The sequence below is a fragment of the Acipenser ruthenus genome, chromosome 1 (genome assembly GCF_902713425.1).
Source record: "Acipenser ruthenus chromosome 1, fAciRut3.2 maternal haplotype, whole genome shotgun sequence".
NCBI lineage: Eukaryota > Metazoa > Chordata > Actinopteri > Acipenseriformes > Acipenseridae > Acipenser > Acipenser ruthenus.
In genome coordinates, this window is record NC_081189.1 from 10,492,253 (window position 1) to 10,507,316 (window position 15,064).

The window sequence follows — 15,064 nt, forward strand, 5'->3', positions numbered from 1 at the left end:
ACACAACTAGCAGACCTTCATTCAGCGGCTTTACCCCATTAATGAAACGCTGAACAGGACCCTGAAATGAACTAGTAATAGTTGCCCCATGAGCCAGGCATAATATTAACAGCATTATTGTTAATACTGGATGTGTTGATTTCTTTCCAGTGTTGAAGCAAAGACGAATGAACGTCTGATGCAAAACGAGGGCCAGCATCATAATGTTGAACAGAATACTTTGTAAATAGTGATATTGCCTATGACTCGCCCGACGTGGTTATTATGGGACACCCTGCATATACAACTAAGAACATAACGAAAGACAGGAGGCCATTCGCCATGTTAATGCTCAATGTTTTTTATTTCAATACCCACTGATTCAGCATCAACACAGCATAGCTAGGTAACCGACGCCTCCTCATCCTCACCGTGTAAAGAACGAAGTGTCTCCAACCCCCGGGTGTGATTTGAATACCAGTAATTATACTACCAGGTAACAATAACGTGTTATAGCCCTGTAGTCGTCTATCTAATGTATCTTCTGTCCCACTGACGCTCTCAGTTGTGTCACATACGGCAGCTGTACAGATCCCTTCTCATTACTTTACTGAGCCTATACTGCCATCTAATGGCAAAAAACCCCCACTGCATTTAAAAAGGCTGCACTGTCCAGTATCTTCATGTTACTGAAGTAATAGCAACATGTAAAGTTATTTACGCACAAACGTTCTACCCTGGTGGATATTGGCAGTCTTTAATTTGCTTCAAAGGTTTGTTTAATGTGGCTGCATTGTATTTTACAACAGTCCTAAACAAGGCATGACTTTAGATACACTACTGTATGTCCTGATTGGGTTGACTGCAGGCCCTGTTGAAAGCAGCAGCTGGAGCTCAGCATTCCCTCCCTAGCGAGAACCCCCAGCACTACCCAATGTGAACCAATGCTATTACTCTGTAAAATGTATGTGTCAATGCATTTCAATGAATAATTTAACTTGTTGTATCCAACATAGCCACCACATCACTCTTGTTAAAGAGATAGCTACTTCAACACGTCTTTATTTTCTTTACCTGGTAAAACAATAATATTAAGATTATTGTACTACGGTAGGAATACATCTGGCATACCTTTCTTTACTAGTGCATTAACTACTACCCTCCAGCAAGCTTTGGGACTGATGTATCAATGTAGAGATCCTATGTGGTTTAATTCACAGCAGCAGTCTGGGCTTCCCTCTCTAAATACAAAACAAGACTGATTGTGGTGAAGAGTATTAGTGCTGATCAGGCTTCGTTCATTCGGTGCACAGTGCTTCACCTCTATTAGTGCTGATCAAGCTTCATTCATTCGGTGCACAATGCTTCACCTCTATTAGTGCTGATCAGGCTTCGTTCATTCAGTGCACAATGCTTCATCACCTCTATTAGTGCTGATCAGGCTTCGTTCATTCAGTGCACAGTGCTTCACCTCTATTAGTGCTGATCAGGCTTCATTCATTCAGTGCACAGTGCTTCACCTCTATTAGTGCTGATCAAGCTTCGTTCATTCAGTGCACAATGCTTCATCACCTCTATTAGTGCTGATCAAGCTTCGTTCATTCAGTGCACAATGCTTCATCACCTCTATTAGTGCTGATCAGGCTTCGTTCATTCGGTGCACAATGCTTCACCTCTATTAGTGCTGATCAGGCTTCGTTCATTCAGTGCACAATGCTTCACCTCTATTAGTGCTGATCAGGCTTCGTTCATTCAGTGCACAATGCTTCACCTCTATTAGTGCTGATCAGGCTTCGTTCATTCAGTGCACAATGCTTCACCTCTCTTAGTGCTGATCAAGCTTTGTTCATTCAGTGCACAATGCTTCACCTCTATTAGTGCTGATCAGGCTTCGTTCATTCAGTGCACAGTGCTTCACCTCTCTTAGTGCTGATCAGGCTTCGTTCATTCAGTGCACAATGCTTCACCTCTATTAGTGCTGATCAGGCTTCATTTATTCAGTGCACAGTGCTTCACCTCTCTTAGTGCTGATCAAGCTTCGTTCATTCAGTGCACAATGCTTCACCTCTCTTAGTGCTGATCAAGCTTTGTTCATTCAGTGCACAGTGCTTCACCTCTATTAGTGCTGATCAGGCTTCGTTCATTCAGTGCACAATGCTTCACCTCTCTTAGTGCTGATCAAGCTTTGTTCATTCGGTGCACAATGCTTCACCTCTATTAGTGCTGATCAGGCTTCATTTATTCAGTGCACAATGCTTCACCTCTATTAGTGCTGATCAGGCTTCGTTCATTCAGTGCACAGTGCTTTACCTCTATTAGTGCTGATCAAGCTTCGTTCATTCGGTGCACAATGCTTCACCTCTATTAGTGCTGATCAGGCTTCATTTATTCAGTGCACAGTGCTTCACCTCTATTAGTGCTGATCAAGCTTCATTCATTCAGTGCACAATGCTTCACCTCTATTAGTACTGATCAAGCTTCGTTCATTCAGTGCACAATGCTTCATCACCTCTATTAGTGCTGATCAAGCTTCATTCATTCAGTGCACAATGCTTCATCACCTCTATTAGTGCTGATCAGGCTTCGTTTATTCAGTGCACAATGCTTCACCTCTATTAGTGCTGATCAGGCTTCATTTATTCAGTACACAGTGCTTCACCTCTATTAGTGCTGATCAAGCTTCGTTCATTCGGTGCACAATGCTTCACCTCTATTAGTGCTGATCAAGCTTCGTTCATTCAGTGCACAGTGCTTCACCTCTATTAGTGCTGATCAAGCTTCGTTCATTCAGTGCACAATGCTTCACCTCTATTAGTGCTGATCAGGCTTCGTTCATTCAGTGCACAGTGCTTCACCTCTATTAGTGCTGATCAAGCTTCGTTCATTCAGTGCACAATGCTTCACCTCTATTAGTGCTGATCAAGCTTTGTTCATTCAGTGCACAATGCTTCACCTCTATTAGTGCTGATCAGGCTTCATTTATTCAGTGCACAATGCTTCACCTCTATTAGTGCTGATCAGGCTTCATTTATTCAGTGCACAGTGCTTCACCTCTATTAGTGCTGATCAAGCTTCGTTCATTCAGTGCACAATGCTTCACCTCTGTTAGTGCTGATCAAGCTTCGTTCATTCAGTGCACAATGCTTCATCACCTCTATTAGTGCTGATCAGGCTTCGTTCATTCAGTGCACAATGCTTCATCACCTCTATTAGTGCTGATCAGGCTTCGTTCATTCAGTGCACAATGCTTCATCACCTCTATTAGTGCTGATCAGGCTTCGTTCATTCAGTGCACAGTGCTTCACCTCTATTAGTGCTGATCAAGCTTCGTTCATTCAGTGCACAATGCTTCACCTCTATTAGTGCTGATCAGGCTTCGTTCATTCAGTGCACAGTGCTTCATCACCTCTATTAGTGCTGATCAAGCTTCGTTCATTCGGTGCACAATGCTTCACCACTATTAGTGCTGATCAAGCTTCGTTCATTCGGTGCACAATGCTTCACCACTATTAGTGCTGATCAAGCTTCGTTCATTCAGTGCACAATGCTTCACCTCTATTAGTGCTGATCAGGCTTCGTTCATTCAGTGCACAGTGCTTCATCACCTCTATTAGTGCTGATCAAGCTTCGTTCATTCGGTGCACAATGCTTCACCTCTATTAGTGCTGATCAAGCTTCGTTCATTCAGTGCACAATGCTTCACCTCTATTAGTGCTGATCAGGCTTCGTTCATTCAGTGCACAGTGCTTCATCACCTCTATTAGTGCTGATCAAGCTTCGTTCATTCGGTGCACAATGCTTCACCACTATTAGTGCTGATCAAGCTTCGTTCATTCGGTGCACAATGCTTCACCACTATTAGTGCTGATCAAGCTTCGTTCATTCAGTGCACAATGCTTCACCTCTATTTAGTTCACTGCACAGCACAACACTACAGTTCTTCCCCACAATCAGCCTTGAGGAGTCTTTCCAGAAGCATTTTTTTTTGCTGGAATAATTAGTAAGCCAGGCACATAATGATCTAAGCTGACACTACAATAGAGAATCATGCAGAAAGCACATTAGAATATGTGTCCGTAGATACAACACACTGGGGGATGTACGCTTCTCTGCAACCAATTGATATAGAAAACAGATTCCTCTGAATAAAACAAATGAAGCCCAAAGAGCATGCTACCATTCCCTGTGGGGAATTGAAGCACAAACGCCTCTACTGGACATACGTTCTTCTACTCTGCAGTCAGCTCTGGTTCATTATACTGAGCTTGCTGCTTTTCACCTGGTCATGCTGCTTCAGTTTAAAGTCCCTTTACTTTAGTGTCAAGTTGTCTGCACTGTTAAAGGAAACTGCTGCAAACCAATACCAGGGTATCCAGCAGCACTAGGAGACCAGTACAGCAAATCGTGTGCTCCAGGCCAATACCCAATGCTTTCTGCTCACTATGTAGCTTTAGCAGAAGCTGCTAGGATTTTCAGAAGGGTCGTATTTTCAGATTCGTGCTAGCACTGTTTTTACGGAGTGTGTCCATAGAGCCGCTTGCTTCAGTTAAGTGGGTCAAGCCGGTTCATATGACGACTGTAGTTCACACATGACCACAGCGTACTGGGTGCTGCAGCATAAACATTCTCCCGTCATTCTCTCACTCTCAGTCGCACCTCCACTCCTCTAGTACCATAGAGGTGCAATTATCTCTACTTAACTGCGGCGGCCGAGGTGCGAATTCGGCAGCGATCGTTCAAAATGGTAAGCATTTTCACAACCCGTTTTGTTTTATCTGGTAGGGGAAAATCAGATGCGTCTCGTATTTGTTGGGAGTTAGTTCTTTGAGAGTTTCTATATTTGGTGACGCAGTGCATCAAAATGTACCTGTCATTTTACAGAAGAAAAATATATATATATAATTACGACAACCGCTGGAATTATATAGGCTGGTGCTCGTTCAGAATGTAGGTACTGATGTAACATTTTAACATAACGTTTTAAAATGAGATCAAAAATCCAAACGTGTACTCAGTATATATATACATATTGACGTGTACGTAGCAGTGTTTGAACTCGTGTGGCTTCTTAGGTGTTTTGACGGTTTGTTTTTTATTTGTTTAGCTGTAAATCTTCTCCTGCGTTTACTTTTTAAAAAATCCACTGTCATGTTCCTTAGGGAGGGTGGAAGAAATTGGAATTGCTTCACCCCCTATTTATAAATAGTGAGTCCCCGCCCGCTGTGCGCTTATTGGGCTTTGGATTTGGTGACAAGCAGTGGCTGCTCGGATGTGTAGTTTTGCAGCCTGTGCGACAAAAGTGAAAAAGATGTTTACGTTTTGGGGTTTTAAAGGTACCGTATGTGCACCACATATGTTTTTACAAAATGATGGATTTTTAGTTCATAGTGAAAGGAGCACGGAAAGCTTAAAAACACAAACTGAGGAAGCTTGTGTGTCACTGTGAGTCATGCAAACAAACTGGTAACCCAACAAAGTGCGCTTTCCGATGAATCAAAATACACATGCAGAAGGCAAAACTATGGAAGGTATCAAAAACATTCACCCAGGGGGTGCCTGTATTTTCTTTTTTGTTTGTTTGTTTTGTTTTGTGTAACTGTAAGTATTCGTTATAATGTCAATAGTGAAGCCCATATAACTTTTTCTGGCAACTTATGAATGAAGCACCTTTCTGGAGGTGACATTTGATAGGGGTTCACCTTGTTCAAGTTCATGAGCCATATTGAAAATTGCTTGAAAAGTTCCCAGGTTACTTCCCAACTCTCCCACCCTGCTTGCTCTGTTCCTCCCAGGTGAACTTCACGGTCGAGCAGATCAGGGCGATCATGGACAAGAAGTCCAACATCAGGAACATGTCTGTGATCGCTCACGTGGATCACGGCAAGTCCACACTGACAGACTCCCTGGTGTGTAAAGCAGGCATCATCGCCTCAGCACGGGCTGGGGAGACGAGGTTCACAGACACACGCAAAGACGAGCAGGAGCGCTGCATCACCATTAAATCCACGTAGGTACTCCAGGACGGACGGGTAACCAAAGCCTCGCTCCCGTCTGCCAGGGGTTTCACTTGAAAGGGATTTGAAATCACTGTTACCATCAGCACAGCTCGAGAGCCAGTCACTTTCAGTCGGGAGTCTGTCAGCTCCAGTTTCTCTTTCTAAAAAACATATTTTAAGATATCATAAATCATGGACGAGAAATCAATCTTTTAAAGTAACTGTAGCAAAAATATTGTAATAACATTTTTCCATACCTTTTATCCACCATTATATAGGTTTTAGATGTGCAGTTTTGAAAGAAACTGTTATAGGACACATGCATTTTCATTGTAAAACAGAAATATTTAGTTTGTAAGCCTTGTGCTTCCTGGGGCTCTCTCATTCAAAAAGAAATCATTTAGCACAGTTTGAGCAATCCAAACTACACAATAAGAGACATCCTGCATGCGACATATTAACTTATACAATTGGATGTGAGATATTAGAAGTAAGATATAAGAAGTGAGACAGAACAGTTAACCCTCCTCTCCCTCCTCTACCTCCTCTACCTCCTCTCTCTCCTGCCTCTCAGAGCAATCTCCCTGTATTACGAGCTATCGGAAAACGACATGGCCTTCATCAAGCAGAGCAAGGACGGCTGCGGCTTCCTCATCAACCTCATCGACTCCCCCGGGCACGTGGACTTCTCCTCCGAGGTGACGGCTGCTCTGAGAGTCACCGACGGAGCCCTGGTGGTGGTGGACTGTGTGTCAGGTAGGAGCAATCGACCCCGCTTCACCATGACTGGGGAGTGTCAGGTAGGAGCAATCGACCCCGCTTCACCATGACTGGGGAGTGTCAGGTAGGAGCAATCGACCCCGCTTCACCATGACTGGGGAGTGTCAGGTAGGAGCAATCGACCCCGCTTCACCATGACTGGGGAGTGTCAGGTAGGAGCAATCGACCCCGCTTCACCATGACTGGGGTGGCTCGCCTGGTAAAGGTTGGCTGGGGAGGACCCACAGGGGGCGCTGTCCGGGGAAAAAAAACGACTGTGGTAATTTATCTCATGTCAGTTGTAATGGTGAGGCGATTTCTGAATTGAGTATTATAAATCATGCAGGAAACTGGGAGCATCTTGGCTGGTGATTCCATAGGGAGCGTTGCTTTGTATCTGGCCTTCCAAAAGTTTGGGGTGCAAAATCAACAGGGGCTGCTCCTCCTCACAGAGCTACAGTGGCCCCTACTGGTCAGGCACACTGTGAGCTCAAAGTGGACACCTTCGGGATTGGTCTGTGTCCTCCAGAGAGCTGGTAGCTCACCAACGTCTGCTGTCATGCTTTTGGGGCAATTGGCTTGGTGGATAATACAGTCTGAATTGGGAAAGAGAAACAGGAGGCACACAGATTGAAGTTTCATCAGATCTGGGGACAGGGTTCTATGCTGGAGCTCCCGAATCTGAAGAGACTCTACATTATTACCCCGCTAAGGCTCCATGTGTGTGTGTGCTCCTGTGCAGGGGTGTGTGTGCAGACAGAGACAGTGCTGCGGCAGGCAATCGCTGAGCGGATCAAGCCGGTTCTGATGATGAATAAGATGGACCGGGCCCTGCTGGAGCTGCAGCTGGAGCCGGACGCGCTCTTCCAGACGTTCCAGCGCATCGTGGAGAATGTGAACGTCGTCATCTCCACCTACGGGGAGGGCGAGGCCGGGCCCATGGGCAACATCATGGTGAGAGAGACACACAGCACCTCACACATCACCTCAATCTCATACTGTTCTGCCAGAGCACCCCTCACTTTATCACTTTGGTTATATGTCAGTAATTTAAAATAGTGCTTACTGTCTGGTTTCATAGATCCAATTAGCCATTAGTACTTATCTGGGTGGGATTACCGATTCCAAGATTACTTAGATACTTAGGTACTGTTCTTACTTAGAACTTTCCAACAGTGATGCTTTGAAACCTGCTGGATTTCATTTTATAATATATAGTTAAATAGGAATAGCTAAACAGTAAACCTAATCTTAATTGTAATCAATTTTCATCCTGCTATAATCTGTCTGATAAAAGCCATCACATAAAAAGAACTGTCCGTTACAAAGACATTTTTCCTACGGCTGTATCACATCAATGTCAGGGTCTGCTGTATGTAAATATATATACAATAGTGAGATGTGGGTGTTGGTGCTGTTTGAACCCAGGTGGATCCGGTCGTTGGTACCGTGGGGTTTGGGTCGGGGCTGCACGGCTGGGCCTTCACTCTGAAGCAGTTTGCTGAGATGTACGTGGCCAAGTTCACTGCCAAGGGAGACAAGGGGTCCCAGCTCCCCCCCACAGACAGAGCCAAGAAAGTAGAGGACATGATGAAGAAACTGTGGGGAGACAAGTGAGTATCAGAACACACACTGAACAATACACACTGAACACTACACACTGAACACACACTGAACACTACACACTGAACACTACACTGAAAACACACTGAACACACACTGAACACTACACACTGAACACTACACTGAAAACACACTGAACACTACACTGAACACTACACACTGAACACACACTGAACACTACACACTGAACACTACACAAGTGAGTGCCACTGTACACATGGACAACTGTACAGACGTGAGTATCACTGCACACACACACACAACACTATACACAAGTGAGTATCCCTATACCACACTGAGTACCGCTACACACGCTGAACACTACTGTACGTATGTGAGCATTCTGTACACATGGTATTCACAACACTTTTCATTTCTTCAGGTACTTTGACCCAGCTGCTGGGAAATTCAGCAAGACCTCCACCAATGCAGAAGGCAAGAAGCTGCCCCGCACCTTCTGCCAGCTAATCCTGGATCCCATCTTCAAGGTGCATTCCTCCAGTCACCCACAGGGGGAGCCCAATTCAGAAAACTGCGAGGGCTGCTTTAAGAGATGCATTTCACCAAGAGCACTGTCAAAAGTGTTCTTATAGGTTCAGCAGGTCTGTGCAAAATGAGAATGAACTGCTGAAAAATGGTTCAAGGACTGCAAAATTTAATGTTAAAACAGTCCTCAGCAAAATTCCTTAAAACAACACTTAAAGTTTTGTGAATTGGTCCTGGTATTGCATTGATTCTTATACAGTGCGTATAGTAGGTGTCAACCAGAGAGAAACCAGGCTTATTTACAATAATCTACAGTCTCAAAGCACCAGCTTCGAATTGTGGTAGCCCTTACTTTAAACAATAATTTTAACAGAACAAAACCTACATTTGCTTTACCAAAATACCAAAGTTCTCTTTCATGTGTGACACAGAGTGTACTGTAAATGAAATGAAAGGTTATAATATTCTTTCTACACCATCTTCCTCCCCACCCTTAGGTCTTCGATGCAATCATGAACTTCAAGAAGGAGGAGACTGCCAAGCTCATCGAGAAACTGGACATCAAGCTGGATGCTGAGGACAGGGAGAAAGAGGGCAAGCCGCTGCTCAAGGTAACGTACCTGCAGGCCCCTGTCCCATGGCAGCTACTATAGGGCACTGTAGGGTCAACGAAGGCTAAACAAACAGCACTGGAGCTCAGCACAGCTATAAAGTAAGCAGTTGTGGGAGTATGTTTTCCAACTCAATCGACCCAGGACACAGGAACAAGGAATTAATAAAGTGGGGTACATTTGACCTTGTGTATGTTCTGTGTCTGGAACAACATTGTAACACAGAGGCTCGTGTCTCTGTGTGACTGACACCAGTGTCTGTGCTGCTCTGTGCTCTGCTCGTGTCTCCGTGTTATTGACACCAGTGTCTGTGCTGCTCTGTGCTCTGCTCGTGTCTCTGTGTTATTGACACCAGTGTCTGTGCTGCTCTGTGCTCTGCTCGTGTCTCTGTGTTATTGACACCAGTGTCTGTGCTGCTCTGTGCTCTGCAGGCTGTGATGCGTCGCTGGCTTCCTGCTGGAGAGGCTCTGCTCCAGATGATCACCATCCACCTGCCCTCCCCGGTCACAGCTCAGAGGTACCGCTGTGAGCTGCTGTATGAGGGACCCGGGGATGATGAGGCTGCCATGGGTAAGAACAGCCTCCCCTATACCCCCTACCCCAACACTACACCCTCCCATCCCCCAACGTGAGCTGCTGTATGAGGGACCTGGGGACGACGAGGCTGGCATGGTGAAGAACAGCCTCCCATAACCCCACCCTCGTGGTCCCTCTTTCGTTAAAGTTAAAACTATTGTTTTACTTTAATTTGGAATGTAGAGTACAGTAGTACCATACTGAAAAAGAGAAATGCATTTAGACAAGTCTCTTTGAAATATCTTCATGTAGCAAATTAAAATATCTAAAAAAAGCAAGCAAAAACAAAACCAAAAAAAACATTATTTAAAACAAGAAAGGGGCAGCGGGTGAAGACAACAGTAGAGTGAGAAAACGCAGAAGTATTGATTTGATTGGGCTGCATGGGTTTTCAGCAAGTGAATGTGCTTTCAATATCCTGGCTAGAGATAATTACAGTACAGATGATCACGCCCAGTCTCACAGGCATCCTGTCAGATGGTAAGATGCATTAAGTACAGGTACGGGAGTAGCAGGTAGACAGAGGGAGGTGCCAGTGATGTGGCTGTGCCTGGCAGTGAGTACGATGCTTGTTAAACATTAATGTTATTGGGCCTCGTCTTGGACAAAGCCTAATGAAATGTGCGTAGGTGTGAAGAACTGTGACCCCAAGGCCCCTCTCATGATGTACATCTCAAAGATGGTCCCCACGACCGATAAGGGCCGCTTCTACGCCTTTGGGCGCGTCTTCTCGGGGATCGTCGCCACAGGACAGAAGGTGCGCATCATGGGCCCAAACTACACCCCCGGCAAAAAGGAAGACCTGTACCTGAAACCTATCCAGAGGTGAGAGGAGTGAGACAGTGGAGGGGGTGAGAGAGTAAGACAGTGGAGAGGGGTAAGAGAGTGAGATAGTAGAGAGGGGTGAGATAGTGGAGATGAGTGAGAGTGGAGAAGAGTGAGTGGATAGGGGTGAGATAGTGGGAAATGGTTAGAGGGGGTGAGTGAGAAAGTGGAGAGGGGTGAGAGTGGATAGGGGTGAGTGAGATAGTGGAGAGGGGTGAGAGTGAGATAGTGGAGAGGGGTGCGAGAGTGGAGAGGGGTGCGAGAGTGGAGAGGGGTGAGATAGTGTAGAGGGGTAAGAGTGAGAGAATGGAGAGGGGTGAGAGTGAGACAGTGGAGAGGGGTAAGAAAGTGAGATAATGGAGAGGAGTGAGAGAGTGAGATAGTGGAGAGGGGTAAGAGGGGAGAGGGGTGAGAGAGAGGGGTGAGAGAGTGGAGAGAGGGGAGAGAGTGAGATAGTGGAGAGGGATGAGAGAGTGAGATGCAGTCTTTACCTGCTAGATCATTGACAACAGTTAAGTATCCCGGGCCAAAGTCACTTAACAAAAGAAAAGGTCAATTGTCTATCTTTAATGTAATATGTGTTTTGTGTGTACAAAGATATTTAAAAATATGTGGTTTAAAGCAAGTTTCCAAATCCTTTGGTCCTCTTCTACTTAGAACTCGATTGGAACTTTGTTGGTGTGTATATAAAAGTTTCCCTCTCCTCTCCTCTCCTCTCCTCGAATCTCCAGGACTATTCTAATGATGGGGCGATATGTGGAGCCCATCGAGGACGTGCCGTGTGGTAACATCGTGGGTCTGGTGGGCGTGGATCAGTACCTGGTGAAGACCGGCACCATCTCCACCTTCGAGCACGCCCACAACATGAGGGTGATGAAGTTCAGTGTGAGCCCTGTGGTGCGTGTGGCTGTGGAGGCGAAGAACCCGGCTGACCTGCCCAAATTAGTGGAGGGGCTGAAGAGACTCGCCAAGTCAGACCCCATGGTCCAGGTAAGGGGAGAGGAAAGGAAAGGAGAGGGGAAAAAACACCCCCATTGCAGTGCATCATTGAGAATCTGATCTCCTGTCAGTGTTGCAGTACGTCATTGAAGGGTTTGGTCTCTTGTTCTGTTGCATCATTGAGGGGTCTGATCTGTCTCTGTTGCATCATTGAGGGGTCTGATCTGTCTCTGTTGCATCATTGAGGGGTCTGATCTGTCTCTGTTGCATCATTGAGGGGTCTGATCTGTCTCTGTTGCATCATTGAGGGGTCTGATCTCTGTCTCTGTTGCATCATTGAGGGGTCTGATCTGTCTCTGTTGCATCATTGAGGGGTCTGATCTGTCTCTGTTGCATCATTGAGGGGTCTGATCTCTGTCTCTGTTGCATCATTGAGGGGTCTGATCTGTCTCTGTTGCATCATTGAGGGGTCTGACCTCTGCCTCCTGTCTCTGTGTTGCAGTGCATCATTGAGGAGTCTGGGGAACACATTGTGGCCGGGGCTGGGGAACTGCATCTGGAAATCTGCCTGAAGGATCTGGAGGAAGACCACGCCTGCATCCCGCTGAAGGTGAGAGGAGTTGCTGCAGACGGTGCTACAGTAATTTATTTATACCCCCTTCATTCACTGCATTTATAATTGCACCATGTTAAGTTTTTTGTCTGTGCAGTACTTGTATAATGCTTGTTGGTGTCGTACCCTTAAACACTCAATCAGAAACAATAAGAAAAGTCAAGTTTCCGCCAAAACACTTGCCTGCTTGAATATAGTTTTACCCCAATAGAGTTCACATAAACAGTTTCAAAAGAAAAGTTACAATTGTTTATATAGGGGAGCCCTGCTCTAAACCACGGTCGGCACTCTCCCTCCCTTTAACTGTGCCTGAACCCACAGAAATCAGACCCGGTGGTGTCGTACCGCGAGACGGTGAGCGAGGAGTCGGACCAGGTGTGCCTGTCCAAGTCCCCCAACAAGCACAACCGCCTGTACATGAAGGCTCGCCCCTTCCCAGACGGGCTGGCCGAGGACATTGACAAGGGAGATGTGAGCGCGCGGCAGGAGCTGAAAACCCGCGGCAGATACCTGGCAGAGAAGTACGAGTGGGACGTATCCGAGGCACGCAAGATCTGGTGCATGGGGCCTGACGGGAACGGACCCAACATCCTGCTGGACGTGACCAAGGGGGTGCAGTACCTCAACGAGATCAAGGACAGCGTGGTGGCCGGCTTCCAGTGGGCAACCAAGGAGGTGAGCAGGGGCAACCCCGAGAAATACAGTACAAGGCTGCAGTGCTGGTATAGAGCAGTTACTCAGATAGCTGTATATACTGTAAATAATTAAATTTGCTCTATATAGGTGTGCTTTAGCACAAGTTATTGAGTGTATCATAATCTGGGGGTGTGCAAGGGCTTCCTGTTCCATGTGCCTTGTAACTCAAACATTATTACATAGTATGCATGCTGTGGTTGTTGATCTTGGTGATCTTTGCTGTGCTGTGATGTGATGTGCAGTCTGTGCTCTCCTCAGGGCGTGCTCTGTGAAGAGAACATGCGTGCCGTGCGCTTTGATATCCAAGATGTGACTCTGCATGCCGATGCAATCCACCGTGGGGGCGGCCAGATCATCCCTACAGCCCGTAGAGTGTTGTATGCATCGGCGATCACCGCGCAGCCACGACTCATGGAGCCCATTTACCTAGTGGAGATACAGGTACAGAGAGAGAGGCAAAGAGACACATACATAGACACACACACTGCAGCCACGACTCAGGGAGCCCATCTACCTAATGGAGAGAGAGAGATACGTACATACATACATACATACATACATACATACATACATACATAGACACACACACTGAAGCCACGACTCATGGAGCCCATCTACCAGTGGAGATACAGGTACAGAGAGAGAGACAGGCAAAGAGACACACACAAACCGCATCCATGACTTAGGTCCCATGGACCTGGTGGAGATACAGGAACAGACACACAGAGAGATGGGCACACACACACACTCCAAAAATGCAGAAGTACTGGAGGCAGAGGATTTGCTGCTTATTTTAAGTTACTGTACAAAGACCTTGCTCACTCCCAGTAATACCCTATAATACTATACCCTATAATACTAGTCAGAAAGGTGTGTGGGTTCTCTCTGCAGTGTCCGGAGCAGGTGGTGGGAGGGATCTACGGCGTGCTGAACAGGAAGCGTGGTCACGTGTTTGAGGAGTGTCAGGTTACAGGGACACCCATGTTCATCGTCAAAGCGTACCTGCCTGTGAACGAGTCTTTCGGTAAGCTTAGCATTTTCCACATGCTTGGATACCTGACCTTTTTTTTTTCGCGTTTCTGTACTTCAGGACCAAAACCACACATATTTGAGACAGAATGGTGTTTTGTTTAATGATTAAGCCAGAATAAAGGGCATGAAACAAGGCAGTAGACCTAACCCCTCCCCCAATTTTTTTTTATTTTCTAATGGCTGTAAGGTTGTATTATAAGTTTAAAAGCTTATGTTTATTAACAGTATGCATTATTCCAGGGTGGTGTAATACAGAGTTTTCATGGGTATAACATACAAACTGCAGCACTGTTTTAACCTAATATTAAACAGGTTTGCAAGCAAATATTGAGAAAAAGGGGACAAATCAGAGCAAGCAGACTAGCGCAGTCTCGAACTTCACAGGACTAACCTAATCCACTTATTGTGGATTTCTGTTGCGACCACAAAGGTCTGGTTTAGCACACTGAACTTGATCTAGTGTGAGGATCCCATTGATCTAATCAATTCATGGTACCAATTGGGAATAGCAACGGTACTAACGTTAGTCCAAGCAAGGGGCTCAGACACACTTCATCCCCCTGTTGGGTGCATCAAGTGGACTTGGTACACTGCAGTCGACTCGTAGCTTGTGGAATTCCCTTTTATTTCGTCTCCACTCAGGTTTCACAGCGGACTTGAGGTCCAACACTGGAGGCCAGGCCTTCCCACAGTGCATCTTCAACCACTGGCAGATCCTCCCTGGAGACCCCTTCGATCCCAAAAGCCGGCCCTACCAGGTGGTAGCAGAGACCCGCAAGCGCAAGGGGCTGAAGGAGGGCATCCCTGCCCTGGACAACTTCCTCGACAAACTCTGAACACACCTGCATCTGTCACTTGTCATGCACTTCAGTATTGTAAAATCACTTTAAAAAAAAAAAAAAAAAGTATAATAAAAAAGACAAAACGTA

General features: G+C 45.9%; 1 protein-coding gene across 1 annotated transcript; it reads left to right on the top strand.

Annotated features, from left to right (window-relative positions):
- Positions 1-4,573: 4,573 nt before the first annotated feature.
- LOC117403555 (elongation factor 2) lies at positions 4,574-15,051 on the top strand. Its single transcript, XM_034901724.2, has 15 exons — positions 4,574-4,723; positions 5,772-5,986; positions 6,550-6,731; positions 7,477-7,688; positions 8,163-8,347; positions 8,740-8,845; positions 9,341-9,454; positions 9,886-10,024; positions 10,660-10,855; positions 11,587-11,845; positions 12,297-12,404; positions 12,729-13,082; positions 13,362-13,544; positions 13,995-14,127; positions 14,778-15,051. The coding sequence occupies exons 1-15, from the start codon at positions 4,721-4,723 to the stop codon at positions 14,969-14,971; spliced, it is 2,583 nt and encodes an 860-aa protein (XP_034757615.1). The 5' UTR covers positions 4,574-4,720; the 3' UTR covers positions 14,972-15,051.
- The last annotated feature ends 13 nt before the right edge of the window (positions 15,052-15,064 follow it).